The 22,514-nt window shown below is 49.7% G+C and overlaps 1 protein-coding gene and 1 pseudogene across 1 annotated transcript; both read left to right on the forward strand.

Annotated features, from left to right (window-relative positions):
- Positions 1-22,514, forward strand: part of LOC135877976 (RING finger protein 112-like) — a 1,138,053-nt pseudogene that overhangs the window by 999,565 nt on the left and 115,974 nt on the right.
- LOC135877460 (serine protease 27-like) lies at positions 937-8,716 on the forward strand. The gene is made up of 6 exons (XM_065402898.1): positions 937-1,042; positions 1,444-1,470; positions 3,332-3,494; positions 3,785-4,056; positions 7,479-7,648; positions 8,435-8,716. The coding sequence occupies exons 1-6, from the start codon at positions 937-939 to the stop codon at positions 8,714-8,716; spliced, it is 1,020 nt and encodes a 339-aa protein (XP_065258970.1).

The following is a 22,514-nucleotide window of genomic DNA, read 5'->3' on the forward strand; positions in this document are numbered from 1 at the left end:
TAAAAGGCGGACTCCGATGTAGGAGCAGAGACTTTATTTACCTCAATATTTGGCACTGATGCAACCGCTGCTGGAATCCTGTGTCCAGCCCTTATGTCCACCAATCAGAAAGGATGTTGATGAATTGGAGAGGGGTCAGAGAAGAGCCTTGGGAATGATTAAAGGATTGGACAACCTGCCTTAGAATGATCGACTCAAAGAGCTCAATCTTTGTAGCTTAAGAAAGAGATGGTTCAGGAGTGACTTGATCCCAGTCTGGAAATACCATGGAGAACAAATATTTAATAATGGGCTCTTCTGTCTAGCACAGAAAGGTCTAACAGAATCCAATGGCTGGACGCTGAAGCTAGACAAATTCGGACTGGAAATAAGGTGTAATTTTTTCACAGCGAGAGTAAATAACCAGTGGAACAATTAACCAAAGATTGGGGTGTATTTTCCATCACTGACAATTTTTGCATCACGACTGGCAGTTGTTCTGAAAGTTCTGCTCTAGGGGTTATTTGGGAGCAGGTCTCTGGCCTGTGTTATACCAGGGGTCAAACTAGATTATTACGGTGGTGCCTTCTCACGTTAGAATCTATGAACCTCCCTGATAACCGTACCCCCATTAAAACCTTAGCTTTGCCAGGGCACTGCCACTGGCCAGCTGTTCTTGGCAAAATCAACTGCTAATGATACACGTAAGTGAAAATCACCCCATATTAACCTTGGCCATTGTACTTTTATGTCTGGGGCAATTCCAGATAAAGCAGAATGAGAAGCGTCACACCCTGTTCGTGAGCTGAATTCAGCAGCATTTGTTTCCTTGAGTGGCTCATTGTGGGACAAGTCACATCTGTTCTCTGTAGACGTGGGGAGGGCAGAGGCAGGAGCTGGTGTCTATAAAAACCTGCCCAGGTGAGTTCAATCCCCAGCTGGTCTTTGGTCGGAGCGATGGAGGCAGCTGGGTTTGGCCAAGATAGGACCAGGAGAGGCTGGACCCTGGGGCATCTCTGCTCCCTCCTGGCCATGGCACTGCTGGCTTCGAGCCTGGTGCAGGGTGAGTGTGGGGTGGAGTGGAGATGGAAGACTGGACCCTGCCTCCCTGGGGGTGGGGAGAGAGAGATGGGCTTGCAGGGAAGAGAATTGGGCTAGTGAATAACAGGGGGATCCAACCCCTTCACCCTCCATAGATGCCCCTGTCCATCTAGCCCCTAGTTCTACATTCACTCCTGAGCCACCCCTTTCAGATCAATGGGGGTTGTTAACTCTGGAACCTACAGATGGCAAGCTGAATAGTGACTCTGCTAAGATTTTTAACTGTTGCTAAGGCTACTAGGGCTGTTTCAGGAGAGTGGGTGAAGCTACTGGCACCCATCCCCCCAGGCACATCATGTCAGACCCCAACAATGGCACCCCTGACATCCTAATATCTTTCCCTTCTCTTTCTTCACTCCCTAGGTGCCCAGGGCAGTCAGAATCAAGCAGGTAAGACACACAGCAAAACGCCAGCCTCAGCTAGCCTGGGCATGTGGAATGAGAATGAGGCGGGGAGCCAGGAATACTGGGTCCTATCCCAGCTGTGGGAGGGAAGTGGGGTCTAGTGGGTTAGAGCAGGAGGGATAAGGTGGTGTCATTGGGATTTGGGACAGGGGGTTAAAGTTATCATAGGGTTAAGGATATAATGAGGTCACGGCGTTATAGCATGAGGGTTATCATGGGGGTGAGGGTCTGAGTTGAAAGGTGGGGTTTCTTTCTTTCTTTCTTTCTTTCTTTCTTTCTTTCTTTCTTTCTTTCTTTCTTTCTTTCTTTCTTTCTCACACAGTGGCAGAATGAAGACAGGATGAGTTAAAGTTCTACCAAGATGGCTTTTATTAACTTAATTGACCTATGTAAACAATATTTTGATCTTTAATTGCCCTGGGGCTATGCCCAGGAATTGCAAGGGAATCCAGATTTTTCTGCCTCTCCGAATTAGCCTTGTGATTTCAGTGGGATGCAGGTTTCTCTTTTTCAATTTCTCGTCCCCCTTTATAGCACCCTTGCCCTAGCCCTAGCCCTAGCCCTGATGATAACCCTATACCCATGATAACCCTTAACCTAATCTCCATGGCAGTCTCAACCCCATAATAAGAATGCTCTTTCTTCAGGCCCTAAGTGCTTGTGATACAGACACGCCCAAACTCACCCAGCCGCATGCCGGCAGGGGTGTTATATCTGTTCCCGACCATGTACAATGAAAGGGGCATGTGGGGTCTCCGAGATTGAGCTGATTGCTGTGGGTATTGCGAGCTGTTTATGTGGGGAATGAATTTATAGCTAGGTGATGTAGGACGTTGGGTTCCAAATCTGATGGGGAGTCTGAAAACTGGACGCCCGTGGAGACAGCCTCTGTTTACTGTCTGGACGAGATGCAGGCTGGAGATTCACAAAGACAAATGAACCCCCAGAGAGTGCTCGGAAGAGCCCCCCACACCCCAGGCTAAGAGGCAGTAGCTTGTGTCTGGATAAGAGAAGAAGATGGTCCATGTGGTTACCCATTACAGGAGGGGGGTCCCAGGAACAGTGGGTCCCAGCTTTATGGGCTGGACAAGGGCTGGAAGAACTAACCATGGGGTGAGAAACACCTTAGTAGACACGACAGTACTTTGCTAACAGGTACAGGCTGTAGACTGTGTTTTATGTTTTTCTTTTACTTATAGCTTCATGTTTCCACATCCTGTTCCTTCACTTCATTTTGATTCTCTGTTAAATCAACTTCGGCTTGGTTTTGCTATAGACACGTCCAAGTGCTGGGTGCTAAGGAGAGGTTTGAACTGAGGGGAAAGCAGGGTGCTGGGGAGCGCTGTTTCCATGGAGGCAGCAGATTGGTGCTCATTGCGGGTGTGCAGAAGACATGGGACTGGGCACTGGAGTGTAACGGAGTCGGGTGTGTGAATTGCCACCTGCAGAGGGATAGAGCAGGGCTCACAGAGCACCTGGGATGCCAGCAGCTGGTGGCTAGGAGAGTTGCCCCGGGTGGGCACTGGAAAAGCTCCCCTCCCAACCCCACCCCCTGCTGGGAGATAATGGTGCAACCCAGACAGTGCGGGTCACCCTGAAAAGTATCACAATGCGCGTGGGAGTTGGAATGAGACAGGTAAGGTGCCCAGAGTAAAACACCAGTGTTCCCTGCCCTAGACATGTGGAACCAGAGTGTGCCTGGGAACCAAGACTCCTGGTTCTCTCCCAGGCTCTGGGAGGGGAACAGTTGCTCTCTTATCATCAGGGAACACTTATAATCATTTACACTCTCCCCACTTCAGCTCCCTTGCCCAGGGATAATGCAGCTTCCCTCTTTTCTTCCCAGGCTGTGGCAAGCAGTTGGTCTCAGGGCGCATCTTGAATGGTCAGGCTGCCAAGGACGGGGCCTGGCCCTGGCAGGTCAGCGTGCAGCAAAATGGCTCCTACATCTGCGGCGGTTCGCTCATCTCTGAGAGCTGGGTGGTGTCAGCAGCTCAGTGCTTCACTCCGTGAGTACCCCAGGCAGGGCAGAGACAGTGACTGCGGCTGTTCTGGAAAAATTCCCTTTCCCTTTTCACTGGCTTCCTGTTGCACAGCGTTGCTGTGTGGCTGTTCCCCAGCCGCTCCACCCCAGAGCTGCCTGCATCTCAGTACCAGGCAAGCCATTCCTGTGTGGCATTATGTGCAGCTGTTTCCCAGTTGCCCTACTCCGGAGGTGGCTGCATTTAAGCGCCGCACAAGCCATCCCCCTGCGGTATTGCTATGCAATTGTTCCCCAATTGGATTTTCTTGCATTTAGATCCGTTGACAGCTCAGCGTATCGGGTGCAGCTGGGTGAAAAGCGGATTTTCGATCAGACCCGCAACCAGACGTACTCATTGGTGAAGCGGGTCGTCCTCCATCCCAGTTACGACAGTAACACATACCAGGCTGACATCGCCCTGCTGGAGCTGGAGAAGCCAACTGTGTTCACGGCCACCATCAGCCCCGTGTGTCTGCTCGACGCCTCCGTCCGTGCGCCTGCTGGGAAGCCCTGTTGGGTGACTGGCTGGGGGAACCTTTTCCCACAAAGTGAGTAACACTCGTAGCTGTTAGAGAGGGGAAGGGCAGGGGTAGAACCCAGCACCAGGTGAAGGTTACGGGCAGGGTGATGGCAGCCTCATATGTGCACAGATGAACTGAGAGTTACACGGTTATAGAATCATAGACTCATAGGACTAGAAGGGACCTCGAGAGGTCATCTAGTCCAGTCCCCTGCACTCACGGCAGGACTAAGTATTATTCGGGCACCATGTTAGATGTTAGTTAGATGGTTATGCAGCCATTGGTACACAGTTTTATGGTTATAGAGCCATATCTGTACGGTTGTACAATTACAGTTATATGGTGGGATGCGATAGAGATCTATAAAATCATGAATGGCGTGGAGAAATTGAATAAGGAAGTGTTAGATTCCCCTTCACATAACACAAGAAGCAATTAAATTAATAGGCAACCAGTTTAAAACAAACAAAAGGGAGTATTTCTTCACACAACACACAGTCAAACTGTGGAACTCGCTTCCAGGGGATGTTGTGAAGATCAAAAGTATAACTGGGTTCTGGAAAAAAGTATACAAGTTGTTGGAGGGTAGGTCCATCAATGGTTATTAGCCAAGATGGTCATGGATGCAACTCCATGCTTGGGGTGTCTCTAAGCCTCTGACTACCAGAACAGTGGATGGACAACACTCGAAATCGCCCTGTTCTGTTCATTCCCTCTGAAGCATCCAGCACCCACCACTGTTGGATAGATGGACCATTGGTCTGACCCAGTACGGCAATTCTTATGCTATTATGATTATACAGCCACGTCTATATGGTTACAGAGTTATGTGGTTATACCAGTATGGCTGTACTGTCTTAGAGTTATATGGTTATATGGTCATATAGCTACAGTTATACAATTGGACATGTATAAAGTATAACTGGGGCTGTATAGCTGTACAATGGTACAACTCTGCCTGAGTAATTATATCATTGTATAACCATGGAACGGTGGCTGCATAATTGTATAACTATAATTGTATAACTGTCCAATGTACAACCATACATGTATAACTATACAGCATTATAACCCTATGTGTGGCTGTATAACCATATAACTGTCTTATTGTACAATTCTAAAACTAAATCTCTTTAACGATATAACTGTTTAACCATAGAACTGCGTCTGTATAATCATATTCTGTATAACTGTACCTATATAATTAGCGAGAACTGTGACAATATTACCATATAATTGTATAACTGTACAGTTGTACCTGTATAACTGTGTAACTGTACATTGTATGATTATACACCCACAGTTATATGGTTAAGCAGTTACATAGTTATACATGTACAGTTAAACAGTGGTACAGCCACAGTTACATGGTTATACAGACACAGTTACATACATACAGATACAGTTGAACAATTATACAGTTATCGAGCTACAGTCACATGGCTATATAGTTATGCAGGTACAGTCGTACGTTATATGGTTATACAGATACAGTTGTACAATTATACAGTTACAGAGCTACAGTCACATGGCTATATAGTTATGCAGGTACAGTCATACAGTTATATGGTTATACAGATACAGTTGTACAATTATACAGTTACAGAGCTACAGTCACATGGCTATATAGTTATGCAGGTACAGTCATACAGTTATATGGTTATACAGATACAGTTGTACAATTATACAGTTACAGAGCTACAGTCACATGGCTATATAGTTATGCAGGTACAGTCATACAGTTATATGGTTATACAGATACAGTTGTACAATTATACAGTTACAGAGCTACAGTCACATGGCTATATAGTTATGCAGGTACAGTCATACAGTTATATGGTTATACAGATACAGTTGTACAATTATACAGTTACAGAGCTACAGTCACATGGCTATATAGTTATGCAGGTTCAGTTGTACAGTTATATGCACAGTTATCAGCTGCACAGATATACAGGCACTGTTTTATATAGGCTTAGAAGGATTCGATTTGTATTGGTAATTGTCAGTAAATGTTGATTTCACTGTACTGACAGGCAAAATAAGAAAAATGCTGCTTGAAAACTTATTAGAGTTTGACATAAAGATATTTACTTTGTAAAACTGGGAGGAGTGGTAGATACGCTGAAGGGTAGGGACAGGATACAGAGGGACCTAGACAAATTAGAGGATTGGGCCAAAAGAAACCTGATGAGGTTCAACAAGGACAAGTGCAGAGTCCTGCACTTAGGACGGAAGAATCCCATGCACTGTTACAGACTAGGGACCGAATGGCTAGGAAGCAGTTTTGCAGAAAAGGACCTAGGGGTTACAGTGGACGAGAAGCTGGATATGAGTCAACAGTGTGCCCTTATTGCCAAGAAGGCTAACGGCATTTTGGGCTATATAAGTAGGAACATTGCCAGCAGATCAAGGGACGTGATCGTTCCCCTCTATTCAGCATTGGTGAGGCCTCATCTGGAGTACTGTGTCCAGTTTTGGGCCCCACACTACAAGAAGGATGTGGAAAAATTGGAAAGAGTCCAGCGGAGAGCAACAAAAATGATTAGGGGGCTGGAGAACATGAGTTATGAGGAGAGGCTGAGGGAACTGGGATTGTTTAGTCTGCAGAAGAGAAGAATGAGGGGGGATTTGATAGCTGCTTTCAACTACCTGAAAGGGGGTTCCAAAGAGGATGGATCTAGACTGTTCTCAGTGGTACCAGATGACAGAACAAGGAGTAATGGTCTCAAGTTTCAGTTGGGGAGGTTTAGGTTGGATATTAGGAAAAACTTTTTCACTAGGAGGGTGGTGAAGCACTGGAATGGGTTACCTAGGGAGGTGGTGGAATCTCCTTCTTTAGAGGTTTTTAAGGTCAGGCTTGACAAAGCCCTGTCTGGGATGATTTAGTTGGGGTTGGTCCTGCTTTGAGCAGGGGGTTGGACTAGATGACCTCCTGAGGTCCCTTCCAACCCTGATATTCTATGATTCTATGATTTGTTTGACTGGGAATGTTGACAATTTTGTTGTAATGTTTATAAAGCTCTGAATCTCAACCTCTACTGTCATTAAATAAATATTGTCTGACCCCCACCCACTGTGAAAATTTACTGAAAATGTGAAAATTTAAGTCAGTAAAAATAAAAAAGTTTAACTCATTAAAATTGAAACAAAAATCTTAAAACTCAGCACCAATATTATCTATCAAAATTATTTTTAAAAATTAGATTTGAATCCTGCCAAGCCTGGTTATAATCCTGTGCAGTTGTGCAGGTACCATTATACAGTTAGAAAGTGATATAACTGCAGCTCTGTAGTTATACACACACAGTTATGCACCCTTTTTAGGTGTGATGTTCAGATGCAATCTAGTTCTTGCAGTACCTCAGGCGTACGGATGCTGTTATTTTGTTATTGTGACCTCCACTCATGCCACCTGAGTGACTCTGCCCTCGGGCCTTTCATTCCAGCGGGTATTTCCCGACCATCGACGCTGCATGAGGTGGAGGTGCTCGCTGTAGACTCCATGAGCTGCAACAGTCGCTTCCGTGAAGCATTAAAAAAGCCTGAGAGTTACAGCCCCATCAAAGATGATATGATGTGTGCTGGGTACACGGAAGGCCATAAAGGCTTTGCTTGGGTGAGATTCTCAGAATGAGATCTGGAGACCCCCTCTCTGTGCCGGGTGCTGCACAGACCCCCACAGATATTGCAGACCTCATTGTTCCTGGCCCATTGTCCCTGTTGACTTGGTGTTGTGTGTCAATGGGACCATAGGTGCCAACTTCATGGGGGCCCCATGGCTCAGCTCCTCCCCCTCTCTTTCCCCCCCAATCCTCCCACCCACTGGGAGCCCCACCAATCAGCTCCTCCCTCACCCTCCCAGCGCCTCCTGCCCACCACGATCAGCTGTTCAGTGTCGTGAAGAAGATGTTGGGGGGAGGGGAGGAGTGGGGGCAGAAAGAGGCAAGGGAGGGGGCAGAATGTGGCGGGAAGAGGAAGAGGTGGGGAGGCATGGGGGTTTGGGAGAAAGGGCAGAGTGGGGGTGGAGCCTGGAATGGAAGGGGGATCAAGCTCCCCCCGGCAACTCAGGAAGTTATGACCTCTGGATGGGACTCATCAAACAGTGGTCCTGGATGGAGGGGCTGAGTCCTGAGTTCATTCCCCAGTGTCCCCTCTAAGCTTGAGGATGCAGCCGTAGAGTATAAAGTCATCAGGATCCATCAGCCCATCCAGTCTGACCTCCTGTAGACCCTGGACCACAACTGCACCCGGTTACCTCTTCACTGAGCCCAAAGACTTGTGTCTGGATAAAGCATCTCCCAGAAAGGCAGCCAGTGGGGATGTGAAGCCATCGAGAGATGGAGAATCCACCATCGCCCTTGTGGACGATGGAGCCTGGACCTATTTCTTTCCCTGTCTCTAGGGTGACTTCGGGGGACCCCTGGTGTGTGAAAAGGATGGGACCTGGTACCTTGCTGGGATTGTGAGCTGGTTCCTGACGACAACAACGAATGCTGTTGCTTCTGGTTACCCTGGGGTCTACAACCGCCCAAATGCCCACAATGATTGGATCCAGAAGAACGTACCTGGTGTGACTTTCAAGGTGGTGAACTTAACTACCACTGACACTCTGAATGGTGCCAGTCTGTCTGCCACCATCCCCAGGGTCTCTCTCCTTGTTGTGCTTCTGCGACTGGTCATCTGAACCCTGTCCCCCCACCTCCTAGACTGGGTCCCCATCACACACCAGTTCTTCTTCATCTTTGGTGCAGACAGACCATGTGTTCTGTGACACTAGACCCCAGTATTCACACCCTACACACTATTGTAACAATATTTGTGCAAAATACGCATTGTGAGGTATCATTTGAAAACGGATAACTATCTGATCATTCATATCCCTGTGTGATATATGTACGCGATGGGTGCTAAGAATTATGGACATACACTGGAATGGTCACTAAAATGAGTTCAAACCAGGTATGCCAGGGGGAGTTGTTAAACAGATTGATTCTAAGTGAAGGACTGTGTGTTTACCTCAGTTTACATTCAAGCAGCACACAGACCCATCAAACTAACAAGGGGCGGAGGCAAAGCTCACACTGACAAGTTGTTTACACCCAGCAGGAGAGAGAAGCTCTTCTAGGTTTTATTTTTCAGAAGGATACATTTCAAAGATTTACTGGTCTGAACTTCATGTGATAATCAACTGAATCAACTGATTGGATACAATATTACTGTATTATAAGAGGGTATGGAATGAGGTTTTTCTGAAAGCTAATGACCCCCTGGTGCTTAATATCATTGTGAAATGTCTATCTAAACACTATATGAGGAAATGTGGATACTTTATTATATGCTTTAAAGTCTGCAGCCAAACAGCGAGACACACATTCTCTTCCAGACTGTCGGGGAGGGGGGCGCTATGTACCTCAAGATAGTTAAGACCAAAGCAGATTGTGAAGAACTTCAAAAAGATCTCACAAAACTAAGTGATTGGGCAACAAAATGGCAAATGAAATTTAATGTGGATAAATGTAAAGTAATGCACATTGGAAAAAATAACCCCAACTATACATACAACATGATGGGGGCTAATTTAGCTACAACGAGTCAGGAAAAAGTTCTTGGCGTCATCATGGATAGTTCTCTGAAGATGTCCACGCAGTGTGCAGAGGCGGTCAAAAAAGCAAACAGGATGTTAGGAATCATTAAAAAGGGGATAGAGAATAAGACTGAGAATATATTGTTGCCCTTATATAAATCCATGGTACACCCACATCTCAAATACTGCGTACAGATGTGGTCTCCTCACCTCAAAAAAGATATTCTAGCACCAGAAAAGGTTCAGAAAAAGGCAATTAAAATGATTAGGGGTTTAGAGAGGGTCCCATACGAGGAAAGATTAAAGAGGCTAGGACTCTTCAGCTTGGAAAAGAGAAGACTAAGGGGGGACATGATAGAGGTATATAAAATCATGAGTGATGTCGAGAAAGTGGATAAGGAAAAGTTATTTACTTATTCCAATAATACAAGAACTAGGGGTCACCAAATGAAATTAATAGGCAGCAGGTTTAAAACAAATAAAAGGAAGTTCTTCTTCACGCAGCGCACAGTCAACTTGTGGAGCTCCTTACCTGAGGAGGTTGTGAAGGTTAGGACTATAACAATGTTTAAAAGGGGACTGGATAAATTCATGGTGGCTAAGTCCATAAATGGCTATTAGCCAGGATGGGTTTAAGAATGGTGTCCCTAGCCTCTGTTCGTCAGAGGATGGAGATGGATGGCAGGAGAGAGATCACTTGATCATTGCCTGTTAGGTTCACTCCCTCTGGGGCACCTGGCATTGGCCACTGTCGGTAGACAGATACTGGGCTAGATGGACCTTTGGTCTGACCCGGTACGGCCTTTCTTATGTTCTTATGTTCTTACCTGTCTCCTATACAAATTAAGCCTGGTGGGATGAAAACAATGGAAGCCCCATTTACACACAGGGGGATGGGAAGTCCCAGGCAGGAAGAACAGCCTGAGGCCGTCCTGCCTCTTGAAACAAGCTCATTGAGCTTTGGGAGATATAAGCCAGGAGAGAAACCGTCTTTGGCCTCCATCACTAGACAGACACAAAGGAACAGAACTCTTGCAAGCTGAGGAAGTTGTGTCCTTCAACCAAGGGGTGTGGGTGGGGGCTGAAGTTTCTGGAACTGAATATAGGTGAGAAACCTGCTGAGGCAAAGATCTTTCCCTTAGGCAGACAAGGGAAACCAGCCCCTTGTGCTTCTGTGGGAGGTCCTGCCTGAGGGAAAGCCAGCCATGGCTGGGAAGAAGGAAGATTGATGAGAGAAACCTGCCACGCTGCCTGGAGTAGTTCACATCCATGAGTGTCAACCTCAGGACAGACTGTCAAAAGGGCAGGGCAGGGATCCCAAATGGGCTGTAGGTTCTGTAATTAGATTTCACCAACCCAGTAACAAATATGGAGTCACAGACAGTCCCTTTGGGCACTCCAGTCTATCTTACCATCCTGGCAAGCTGGACTTACTGCTTGTGGTTGCTATACACTAAAGACTACAAAAGATTCAAGTTGCTCCCAGTCCCAAGAGACCAGTCACTTGTCTCAGATCAATTTGTACCTCAGACCTCACAACAACGACAATGCTTGCAGCCAACCCTGTCATAAACTAACTAAGGATGTGTGACGATGTATCCCATAATGCTTTATGGGAATGTGACATAACTGGAGTATGTTTTATGCTACATGTGCCATGTAACATATCTCTGCAAAGGTTATGGTTTAGTGTATCTATTCATCCTATTTGTACACATATATCATTTTTGTACTTGAAGTTAAGAATATAGGGTGTATACTTGCTAGATTTCTAAGTAAGCTTTGTGAGGCATTTGGTCAGCTTCTTTAGAAAGGAATTCACAAAGTTAAGTGCCCAATCAAGAAGCACTTAAGGAACAAGGCATCTTGGAATGCTCCAATCCACATAAGAAGTCTTCCTGGAGACATTCAAGGTACCATGTGGGCAATGGCTTCTGCCTGTAAAGACTGTGAGTCATGCAGGGACATGTGACTTGCCCAGGTGACTCCAAAACTCCATCTTGGAGCTGGACTTTGCATAGGAGTGAAGAGCGGGGTCTCCACCCACAGGAGAAAGTCTATTTAAGCCCGTGGGAGACCCCTCCATTTTGTCTTCAGCTGGCTAAAGAGAGAGCCTCTCCACCCCCCAGGATATCTGAAAGAAACTGGAACAAAGGACAGTAAAGGGGGTGTGAGTGATTGCTGGACCCAGACTAGCAATTTATGAGTTTACCCTGTATAAGCTTTATACAGGGTAAAACAGATTTATTTGGGTTTAGACCCCATGGGGAGTTGGGCATCTGAGTGTTAAAGGCAAGAACACTTCTGTTAGCTGCTTTTAGTTAAGTCTGCAGCTTTGGGGCAAGTAATTCATACCCTGGGTCTGTACTGGAGCAGATGGGCATGTATGGCTCAGCAAGACAGTGTGCAGGGGTCCCGAGCTGGCAGGGAAAGCAGGAGCAGAGGTAGTCTTGGCACATCAGGTGTGATTGCTGGACCCAGACTAGCAGGAGACTAGTCTGTAAAAGGAAGCTTACTGTGAGGGGTTAGATCACAGAACCCCCCTTGGGAGCTGCCACCTGATGTGCCAAGACTATCTCTCCTCCTGCTTTCCCTGCACCGATAAAAGCTGGCACAGGGTAAACTCATAAATTGTTCACCCTCTATAACACTAATAGAGAGATATGCACAGCTGTTCCCCCCCCCCCGGGTATTAATACATACTCTGGGTTAATTAATAAGTAAAAATAAGTAAAAAGTGATTTTATTAAATACAGAAAGTAGGATTTAAGTGGTTTCAAGTAGTAACAGACAGAACAAAGTAAATTACCAAGTAAAATAAAATAAAACACGCAGGTCTATGTCTAATACATTAAGGCTTTGTCTTCACTACCCGCCGATCCGGCGGGTAGCAATCGGTCTATCGGGGATCGACTTACCGCGTCTAGTGAAGACGCGATAAAATCGATCCCTGATCGCTCTGCCGTCGACTCCGGAAATCCACCACGGCAAGAGGGGGCAGCGGAGTCGGCGGCAGCGGTCGACTTTCCCCCGTCCTCACAGCCAGGTAAGCCGACCTAAAATACGCAACTTCAGCTACGGTATTCACGTAGCTGAAGTTGCGTATCTTAGGTCGGACCCCCGCTGTAGTGTAGACCTAGCCTAAGAAACTGAATACAGATAAGCTTTCGCCAGTTGCAGTAAGCTTCCTTTTACAGACTAGTCTCCTGCTAGTTATGGGGTACAGCGTCACAGGATGTATTAACTAGGCAAAAGAAATGAGTTATTTACAGGTTAAAGCATGCAAACCTATATACACAGATGAGTTACAGTCCATGGTTCCAACAGGTGGCAGAGTTGTATTAATCTGTCAGCACTGAATGTCTTTTACGACTAACACAGGGTGAACCTGTGGATCTCTGCTTCTGTTTCCTATCTCCAGACCTGTCACAATCCAACCAGCAAAAGAGAGAGAGGAATTTTCTTTTTATCTCCTTCTAGCGTCCAAGCTGATGGGACGGGCTTTCTCACATGTAGAACCTTCATGGGGCCACTAACTAAGCCTTTGTATCATGATGTTCCACAATGGCCCATTTAGTTTTGACAGTCCTTCTTGATGTGCAGTGGACCATTCCTCCTGCCTGGGTTCACTGGTTCAGAGCGAGCATTATTACAGTTATAAAGCAAAACTTACATATCGTCTTATACCATGGGAAACAGACATTTCAAATGAAATTAATACATGCAGCAACTTAAACACATTCTATAGACTCTAAACTAGTGGTCCCCAAACTGTGGGGTGTGCGCCCCTGGGGGGGCACACGGGGCCTGGGCCAGCCCTCTGGGGTGTGCATAGGGAGTGCCACCCAGACCCGCTCTGTCCCCAGTTCCGCTCTAGCCCGGGCTCCAGTCCCCGCTGCCTGGACACTGAAAGTTACCCGCAGTAAACAGCCTCTGCTGGAAACCTGGAGGAGCGCTCAAGGACGGCTCCGGTGAGAGAGGTACTGGCGCCTCCCCCTTCTTGTCCGGAGCACAGCTCCCCATCCCCCATCCTGCCCCATCACACACCCCACGTGGTATCACTCAGTTGGGTGTGTCCCTGTCTGTGGATGTCTATGTAAGTGCAGAGACTGCCAGAGGTTTGGAGCTTGACATCGGCATCAGAGTGTGAAGGCCAGCCCCGGTTGGTGTGTTTGGGAGGGCTCCATGGTCCCACAGTCCAGGTTGCACCCCAGGGACTAAGTCACAGGCAGTCACTATTGTCTTTCCATGTTTCAAGGACTCCCACCCCTGCCCTCTCCCCGGTGGGCTCTGCTTTCTGACTCCTCTACCCCGGCACTGTATGTGGCCAAGGAAGGAAGGAAGCAGCACGCAGAGCAGTCCCCTTCCTCACCCTCCAGCAGGGGCAGCACCAGGCGCAACATGGCCAGTGGGGAACACAGATGCCCCCTCATGCTGTTGTCCAAGGAGCAGCCTTCCCAGATGCTATTGGCAGAGGGAGACCGGACTCAGTGCAGCTCCCCAGTCTGGAGATGCCCAAGCACTGCCGGGGAATGAAGGTAACAGGCTGGCATTTATAGAAATTGCATCCCTGTCTGGGCTTTAAAACTCCAGGAACGGTGAATTTTGCTGCTCCTCACCCCCCCCCCCCCCCAGCCATGAGATAAGTGCTGTCAAAGTCCTTTAAAATGCCCTGTTATTTTTGTCTCTTGATGGCCCCTCACACACCTGTCTTTGTTCCCCAGCCCCACCTCTGCTGGGAATCAAGTGATTTTGGGGAGAGCAGAACCGACAGGGGTCCGACTGAGCTGGCCATGCCGGGGGCACGTGGGCAGTGTGACGGGGCAAGGCCAGATGACTATAGGAAAGTAGTGAGAAACAGGTATGTTAGCCCCAGGCTAAACACATCCCTGTTACCATGGTAAGCAAATGGCAGCTGCTCCAGGTAAATCAAGACACCTGGGGCCAATTAAGATCTTTTCAGAAGGCAGTGGCGACAGCTAGGTTGGTTGGGACACCTGAAGCCAATCAGGGGCTGGCCGAAACTAGTTAAAAGGCTCCCAGTTAGTCAGGTGAGCGCATGTGAGGAGCTGTGGGAGGAAGCCGTGCTGTTGGAGAGACTGAGCTGTGTACACCATATCAGGCACAAGGAAGGAGGCCCCGAGGTAAGGGTGAAGTGGAGCTTGAGGAAGTGGGGGCTGCCGTGGGGAAGTAGCCCAGGGAATTGTACGTGTCCTGTTCCTAAAAGGTCAGCTACCATAGGTGCTACTATTAGGGTTCCTGGGCTGGAGCCCGGAGTAGAGGGTGGGCCTGGGCTCCCCCCCCCCCCCTTTGCCCCCTGATTAATCACTGAGACTGTGGAACAACAGAGACTGTGTGAGGGAGGGTGGCTTCTCCTCACCATCCTCGCTGGCTTATGATGAAAATGGCTCAGTAGGTGGTGACCCTTGTCTCTAGAGAGAGTAGGGCTACGTGAAGGGTCACAGTGAGCCTCTGAGGCTAGTGAAATCTGCCAGGAAATGTGGGACCCACAGAAACAAGGACAGAGCTTTGTCACAGCGGTCACTGAATGGCTCCATTGCAAGGCCAATGAGTGGGGTCTGATTTAGATTAATTAGATCCACTGTGACAACCCTAACGATGGCTAAAATGACCCAGTAATGGGCACCCTCTTATCAAGCCAGTCTCCTGGCGCCCACGTGGGCACTCTTGTTGTGGTAGGAGAAGGACTTGTTCTTCTACAGCGGAAACCCTGTTCCAAGAGACACAGGCTGTTGTTGCCCTTTTCGACCTGAGCAGCTAGTCAAAGGTCGGGGCCCTGGAGAGAGACAGCGAAATTGCTGGAGTCTGCTGTTCTCTTTGCTGCCGTCTGGTTATTTACAATAAACGTACGAAGTCCTGCTTCTCCAAACCCAGGAGAACCAAGAATGGAAGGAGTTGTCTTTGCTTCCAGCCCCCCCAGCCTCCTTAGTCAGCAGAGTCTCAAACTCTGTCTAGCTTTTCCCAGCGTCACGCTCTGCTCCCAGTCTCCTGCCTCTGCCGCTTTTTCTGCTCTCCTCTGTTCTTCTTTCATCTCTCCTCAGCTCCTGTGTGATCTCTCTTCCCCCGCCCCTGCCACTACCTAAAACAATCCTCAGCCAAATGTTCCTGGGCGGGTTCACACCGACCTTTTTTCTGAGTTAGGGATTGATAGAGTAGGAATTTCCTGTCATATTTTTAAGATGCTGGTGTGTGACTCAGTTTCCCTCTCTACAGTGCATCCGTGGGGGGAAAAACAAGAAACATGGTGCGTATGGGTGACGTCACCACCTGGGGTGGTGTGACTGGGTCGTTACAGGACTGGCTGAAACCGACCCGTATCAATGGAGGTTTGGCCAAGATAATGGGAGCCCCAAGGACTGAACAACTGACACTGATCCATGGGGCTCTCCGGCAGGTGGAGCATGTGAACTTAGCAGGGGTCTTCAGGGGTTGGACAATGGATGGTTGTGGCTGTGTGGTTGACCCCTTGAGGGTCTGTTGCACTCTAAAGGGCTGTATCAAAGCCACGGTGTAGCACCGATCATGTGACCCCAGGACAGGAGCCTATACCTACGGTTATCTAAAGTGAAGGGTGAGTTCAAACCCGACAATATCAATCGGGTTTTAATTCAACCCGTAAAAAGGTTTTGCCCGGCTCCTAAGGCTATCTATGGCTCCCACCACCACAATCTGTGACCGAGTTTAGAGAGGCCTGACACTCAATCCAATGGCGTTTCTGTCTGTAATACAACAGTGTTTGAACACCACATTTGAGCCATTCCAAAAGTTCCAGGAAAGTTCTAGGCACCAGTGACCAGAACCCTAGAGATTTTGGGGGAGATCAGAAGAGGGAAAAGGGGGAAAACGCAGCTTTGCACACCTCTGGTTTTCTGAGCCTTCAGGGCACGCTTCAGGTCAATTTTCAAGCTTTGCTCTGGAACCACAAGAGCCAGACTTTGTCCCATGTGAATCTCAGTGTTCACCTGACTCCCGGAGCTCACCTGTCTGTGTGGGAGATCAGTCATTCCAGGCGTCACCATGGGACAATGAGCAGAGCTGAGGTGCTGGGGTGGTTTTAGGCTGTCCTTTCTCCTGGGACTTCTCTACAGGTCAGAAAATTTGAAATGCTGTATCAGTTTACCAGGGGGCAGCTCCTTATCAAGGCAGCTCCAAGGGTGCCAAAATCAACTTCCTGGAGCACTGGTTTATCTTTCACAGTCCCTCACATACTGGCTTTTATCCCCCAGCTACTGACTTACAGGAAACCAAAACTGTTGGTCCAAAGGTCAATGAAGGGTTAAATGCCAGCCCATGATCTGCGGGTGCCTGTTCTGAGAGGAGAGCATGGCCGTTCTGGACAATATGATGGCTGAGAGAGTTGGCTGTATCATTTTTAACTGAGAGACAAGGTGGGTGAGGTAATATCTTTTATTGGACCTTTAATTTAATTTAAGGTTTCGCGTGCCGGTAATACATGTTAACGTTTTTTAGAAGGTGTCGCTCTCTAAGTCTATATTATATAACTAAACTATTGGTGTATGTAAAGTAAACAAGGTTTTCAAAATGTTTAAGAAGCTTCATTTAAAATTAAATTAAAATGCTGATCTTACGCCGCCAGCCTGCTCAGCCCACTTCCAGACTGGGGTTCTGTTCACCTCGGCCTGCAGCGGACTGAGCGGGGCCTGTGGCAGGGACACCCACTGGCAAGGGGCCGGCATCCGGGACCCCAGACCTGGGGGAGGTGTTCAGGGGTCAGGGCAGAGGGTGCAGGGCAGAAGGCTGGGTGTGTGGGGGGGGGAGGGTTCAGAGGTCAGAGCAGAGGGCAGTGGGGATGTGGGGGGTTCAGGGCAGAAGGCCGGGCGTGTGGGGGGATTCAGGGGTCAGGGCAGAGGGGTGTGGGGGGGTTCAGGGGTCAGGGCAGAACGCTGGTGGGTGTGGGGTTGCAGGGCAGAAGGCTGGGGGCGTGGGGGGTTCAGGGCAGAGGGCTGGGTGTGTCGGGGGTGCAGGGCAGAAGGCTGGATGTGTGTGGGGTTCAGGGGTAAGGGCAGAGGGCTGGGGGTGTGTGGGGGTACAGGGCAGAAGGCTGGGTGTTGGGGGGAGATCAGGACAGAGGGCTGGGGGTGTGTGGGGTTGCAGGGCAGAAGGCTGGGGGTGAGGGGAGGTTCAGGGGTCAGGGCAGAGGGCTGGGTGTGTGGGGGGTGCAGGGCAGAAGTCTGGATGTGTGTGGGGTTCAGGGGTAAGGGAAGAGGGCTGGGTGTGTGTGGAGGTGCAGGGCAGAAGGCTGGGTGTTGGGGGGAGGTCAGGGCAGAGGGCTGGGGGTGTGTTGGGGTGTGGGGATGCAGGGCAGAGGGCTGGGGTGCTCGGCTCGTGGGGGTGCTCCCAGCCCCCTGCCCTGTGCGGCTCATGGCAGGGGGCTGGGAGGGATATGCCCTGTTCCACTCCCTTCCCCCAGGCCCGTCCCTACCTCTCTCTGCCTGCTCTACGGAGCAGCAAGCACGCTGCGCTCGGCTCGGCTCTGCTCTGCTCCGCTCCCCCTCGCAAGGGCCATCGCTGGCAGGGACGGAGAGGAGGCGGGGCAGGAAAGCACCGCTAGGGAAGAAACGAGGGAGGGGGGAAGTTTGGCTGCCGCAGGACCAAGCTTCTGCCTCCTGCCCCCGCAGGGGAGAGCGGTGGGCGGGCGGGCTGACCTAGAGCTGGCGACACCCGGGATTAGGTCAGTTTAACTTGCCCAAGGGTGTATGTGGATTTTTCACACCCCTGAGTGACATAGTGATACGGACCAAATTTCCCAGCACAGGCCAGGGGGGTGTCTCTAGCCTGCCCTGAGAGCAAACAGTCCTTTCCCACACACGGGGTAACAATGTGGCATTCAGGGGAAACTGAGGCACAGCTAGAGACCATAAAAATATTTCAGAAAATTCCCACTTTCTCACACTTGGTCTGGGGAGTCAGTGCTGGGCCTGGCATGATGGGGACCCAGGTTTTGGTCGGGGAGGAAGTCTGTGCCCAGGGGCCCTGATCTTGGTCAGTGTCTGTACAGCACCTGACACAACGAGGTCCCCAATCTTGGTTGAGGGAGTCTGTGCAGCACCCGGCGTGGTGGGCAGCGCCCGCACTCTGTCATCCCACAGCTAATACCGAGCCGCGGAGCCCATGGGAGGCTGTTGCCGTGGCAGGACTGGCCCTAGTTGCAGGTGGCACCAGCTGCTGCGGGGCAGGTCGCAGTTGCTGCCAGGAGAAGACAGAATTTGCAACGCCGATTTATTGATGATTTTCAGAGCACAAGTCCCGAGATCAGAGTGGCTACGGGGCCCTTCCCCATCGGCTTCCCAGTCACCCCAGGGGGCGTTACAGGGCTGCAGGAAGGGCTGGATGAAACCCCTCCCCCCTGCCCTCCCCATCCCTGTAGCACCCCTGAGCTTCCCTCCACCAGCCTCTCCCAGCCGCGTCCCGCAGACCCCAGCAACGTGGGGCCCACCCCCAGTCAGCAGGAGCCCAGCAGCCAGAGCCGGCACTAGGCATGAGCAGACTAAGCCATTGCTGAGGGACCCCACTGGGGTAGTACCGGCACTGAGTTCAGCAGGAGAGATGATCAAGAGGCCAACGTCACCCGTGACATTCTGGATCCAGTTGACATAGACTGGGACCCGGACATACATCCCTGGTGGGACGGGTGTGGAGACTGTACACTTAATCCCCCAGCTGATGATCCCAGCCAAGAGGAAGTTGCCATTCCTTGGACAGACCAGAGGCCCCCCAGAGTCACCCTGGGTTGAGAGAGAGGGACATTACGGTCAGAGAGGCTGCCTTCTCACAAAGAGGCTCCTGTTTTTCCTCTACCAGATGCAGGGATAGAACCCAGGAGTCCGGACTCCCAGCCACCCCTGCGCTAACCCACCAGACCCCACTCCCCTCCCAGAGCTGGGGAGAGAACCCAGGAGTCCTGGCTCCCAGCCCCCCCCCTGCTCTAACCCACAAGACCCCATTCCCCTCCCAGAGCTAGGGATAAAACCCATTTCTCTCTCATGCCATGTCCTGCTGCAGTGCCGGGGAAGAGCTACCACCCTTGTTAGATTTGTTTTCTCTGGCATTAAGCTCAGGTTAAGTTTAACCCTCTCAGTTCGGTGGGGCCAGAACTCAGAGAGTTTCCCCCCATTCTGTGGTGACTTGTGAGATGTCCCAGAATGCACTGGTGCTGGGAGAGCTGCTTTCTCCATCAATGAGACGCGGAGGAAGATCAAATTAAAACATCACCCACGTGGGCCTTTTTTGAGAGCGGAGGAGGAAGGGCCAATATTTGCAAACAGAACAATGTGCCAGATAATTTCAAGCAGCCCCAGTGCTGCCCCCCTAAGCCAAGTAGCCCACCTTGCAGCTATCACGATTGACTTCAGACCCAGCGCACAGCATGTCATCTTGGATCCAACGTTTGCAGTCCCGAAAGTGTTCTCTGCAGGTTGACGAGTTGATGAGAGGAACCCGCAACTCCTGAAGTGTGCAGGGCGGCGGAAACAATATTTATTCATAAAACCGGTTACCCCAATAACTGGCTAATTAACAATTAAGATGCTTGTTAAGAGCCATAGCTGTTCAGTCAGCTGCCTTTGTAAGTTTCACTATCAATCCAATTCCTGCTTAAATCACTGAGACTTGCACTGTTTCAGTATTGTAACTTCTGTTCACCATTTATTACACTTGCCTCCAGTGTAACTTCTGTTCACTGTTTGCCATCCATTATACTTGTCTATATTGTAACTTCTGTTCACTGTTTGCCATATTGTAATTCAAACCCCATTTTAAAACGCTTACTCCATTTTGTAAGGGCTTGCTGCAACCTTCATTTTTGCAAACCCTGCTGTAATCTTATTAGTTTAGGCTAGGTCTACACTACAGCGGGGGGTCGACCTAAGATACGCAACTTCAGCTACGTGAATAGCGTAGCTGAAGTGGCGTATTTTAGGTCGACTTACCTGGCTGTGAGGACGGCGGCAAGTCAACCGCTGCCGCGCCGCCGTCGACTCCGCTACCGCCTCTTGCCGCAGTGGATTTCCGGAGTCGACGGCAGAGCCATCAGGGATCGATTTTATCGCGTCTTCACTAGACGCGATAAGTCAATCCCCGATAGACCGATTGCTACCCGCCAATCCGGCGGGTAGTGAAGACGTGCCCTTAGTTTAGATGTGTGAATGAGGTATGTATGGATGATGGAATCAACCTCCAGCCCCAGCCTGTCCTGATTAAATAGAGTTCAAACACCAACGGCTGAAGATGCAGACAAGAGCCCTAACAAAGTAAGAAGAATCCACCCTAAAAAGAAAAGGTACAATAGAAGGAAGATCAAAGCCCGGTCCGAGGCTGAAAGTCATGTCTGCAATTGACGGGTGATCAATCACCAAACCCAGAGGCAGCGTGACACAGCAAGACCTATAGACTCTGGATTCAAACTAAAGCCTTCAAAAAGGATGGGTGAGATGGAAAACTTTGGAGGAGGGTAACATTCTGCTGCCAACATGGAAGGGCATCGGTGCGCCCAACAGAGACCCAGCTCGTCCTTGTGCCCGGCTTTCCTGGCCAGTTAGCCGCCACAAGCTACGAGCCCAAGCTGCAAACTCAAGCCACAGACTCAAGCGGGACTGGTAACTATGCAGCAGCTGCAGAACATCTGATGGATGTGTGTGTGTGTCAATGTGTGTGTGTGTGTGTATAGGTATTAGGTATAATGTGTGTGTATAAGGACTAAGATATTAGTTATTGGTCATAAATCAAATTGTTATCCTAATAAATGTGGCATCTTTATCTTGTCCCCTTTAATAAGATCCTGCTAGTTTTTATTGGTATAACATAGTCCAACCCCCTGCCGAGATGCAGGATTTGTTGTGTCTCAACCACCCAGGACAGATGGTTACGCAGCCTCTTTCTGAAACCATCCAGTGAAGGAGCGTCCACCCCCTCCCAAGGCATCCTGGGAGTTGGTCCGTTCCATTGTCCTGCTGTTCTCACACAGCCGGGGTCCAGCCCAAATCACCCCCCATTTTCGAGCTACAGGCTAAACTGGGTTGTCCCGACCCAGGGCTCACGTGGGGCTGGCCCAGGGGGGTGGGAGGGGCGGTGCTCCCAGCTGGCCTGGCTGCTGGTGCATGTTACAAGTGAAGAGGGGACCAAAGCATCCCATCTAGAGAGATTCACAGACATCTAAGGGGGTGGGGGGGGGAGATAGCCTGGAGGGGACAAATCTGCCCCTGGGCGGGGGGAATAGACTGGAGGGGGAGATCCTGTCCCCGCCGGGGGGATGGTAGTTCCCCCCTCCCCGCCATCTGTTACCTGCCCCACAGCTCGCTCCGTCTACGCGGAATTTTCTCCGGGAAAAACGAAAGTAAAACCTCAGCTGGTTTCTAGTTCCTCCTGTCCAGCAGCCGGGCTCTGACCCCGCAGGAGATTGGCTCCCAGGGCGTGGGAGGGGTGTAGCCCGAGGGGAGGCTGTTAATAGCCATTGGGTTCTCTCAGGCACTCTGGGAGAAGAGGGAAGTCTGGTGGGCTGGAAGCCAGGACTCCTGGGTTCTATTCGTAGCTTTGGGAGGGGAGGGGGTTAGAGTAGGGAGCCAGGACTCCTGGGTTCTGTCCCCAGCTTTGGGAGGGGTGTCCCAGAGCTCCGTGGTGCTTTTTCTTTCATGAAATGGAGGTAAAATTGATCATCAAAACATTTTGCAATCTGTGGGATTTCTTTCCCCCTGCCGAAACAGCTCACAGCTGAAAACAAGTGTCAGCCGAAATCTTTCATCCGGCCTTATCCTGAAGTGTGCTGGGGGAAGGAGCTCTCTGCTGCCATCTAGCGATAGAAGTGAAGAGCCAGCGGGTGATGAGTCCAGGGATCAACTGGTTGTACCAGATAACCCTTTTC

The sequence above is a fragment of the Emys orbicularis genome, chromosome 4 (genome assembly GCF_028017835.1).
Source record: "Emys orbicularis isolate rEmyOrb1 chromosome 4, rEmyOrb1.hap1, whole genome shotgun sequence".
In the NCBI taxonomy this organism is placed as follows: Eukaryota; Metazoa; Chordata; order Testudines; family Emydidae; genus Emys; species Emys orbicularis.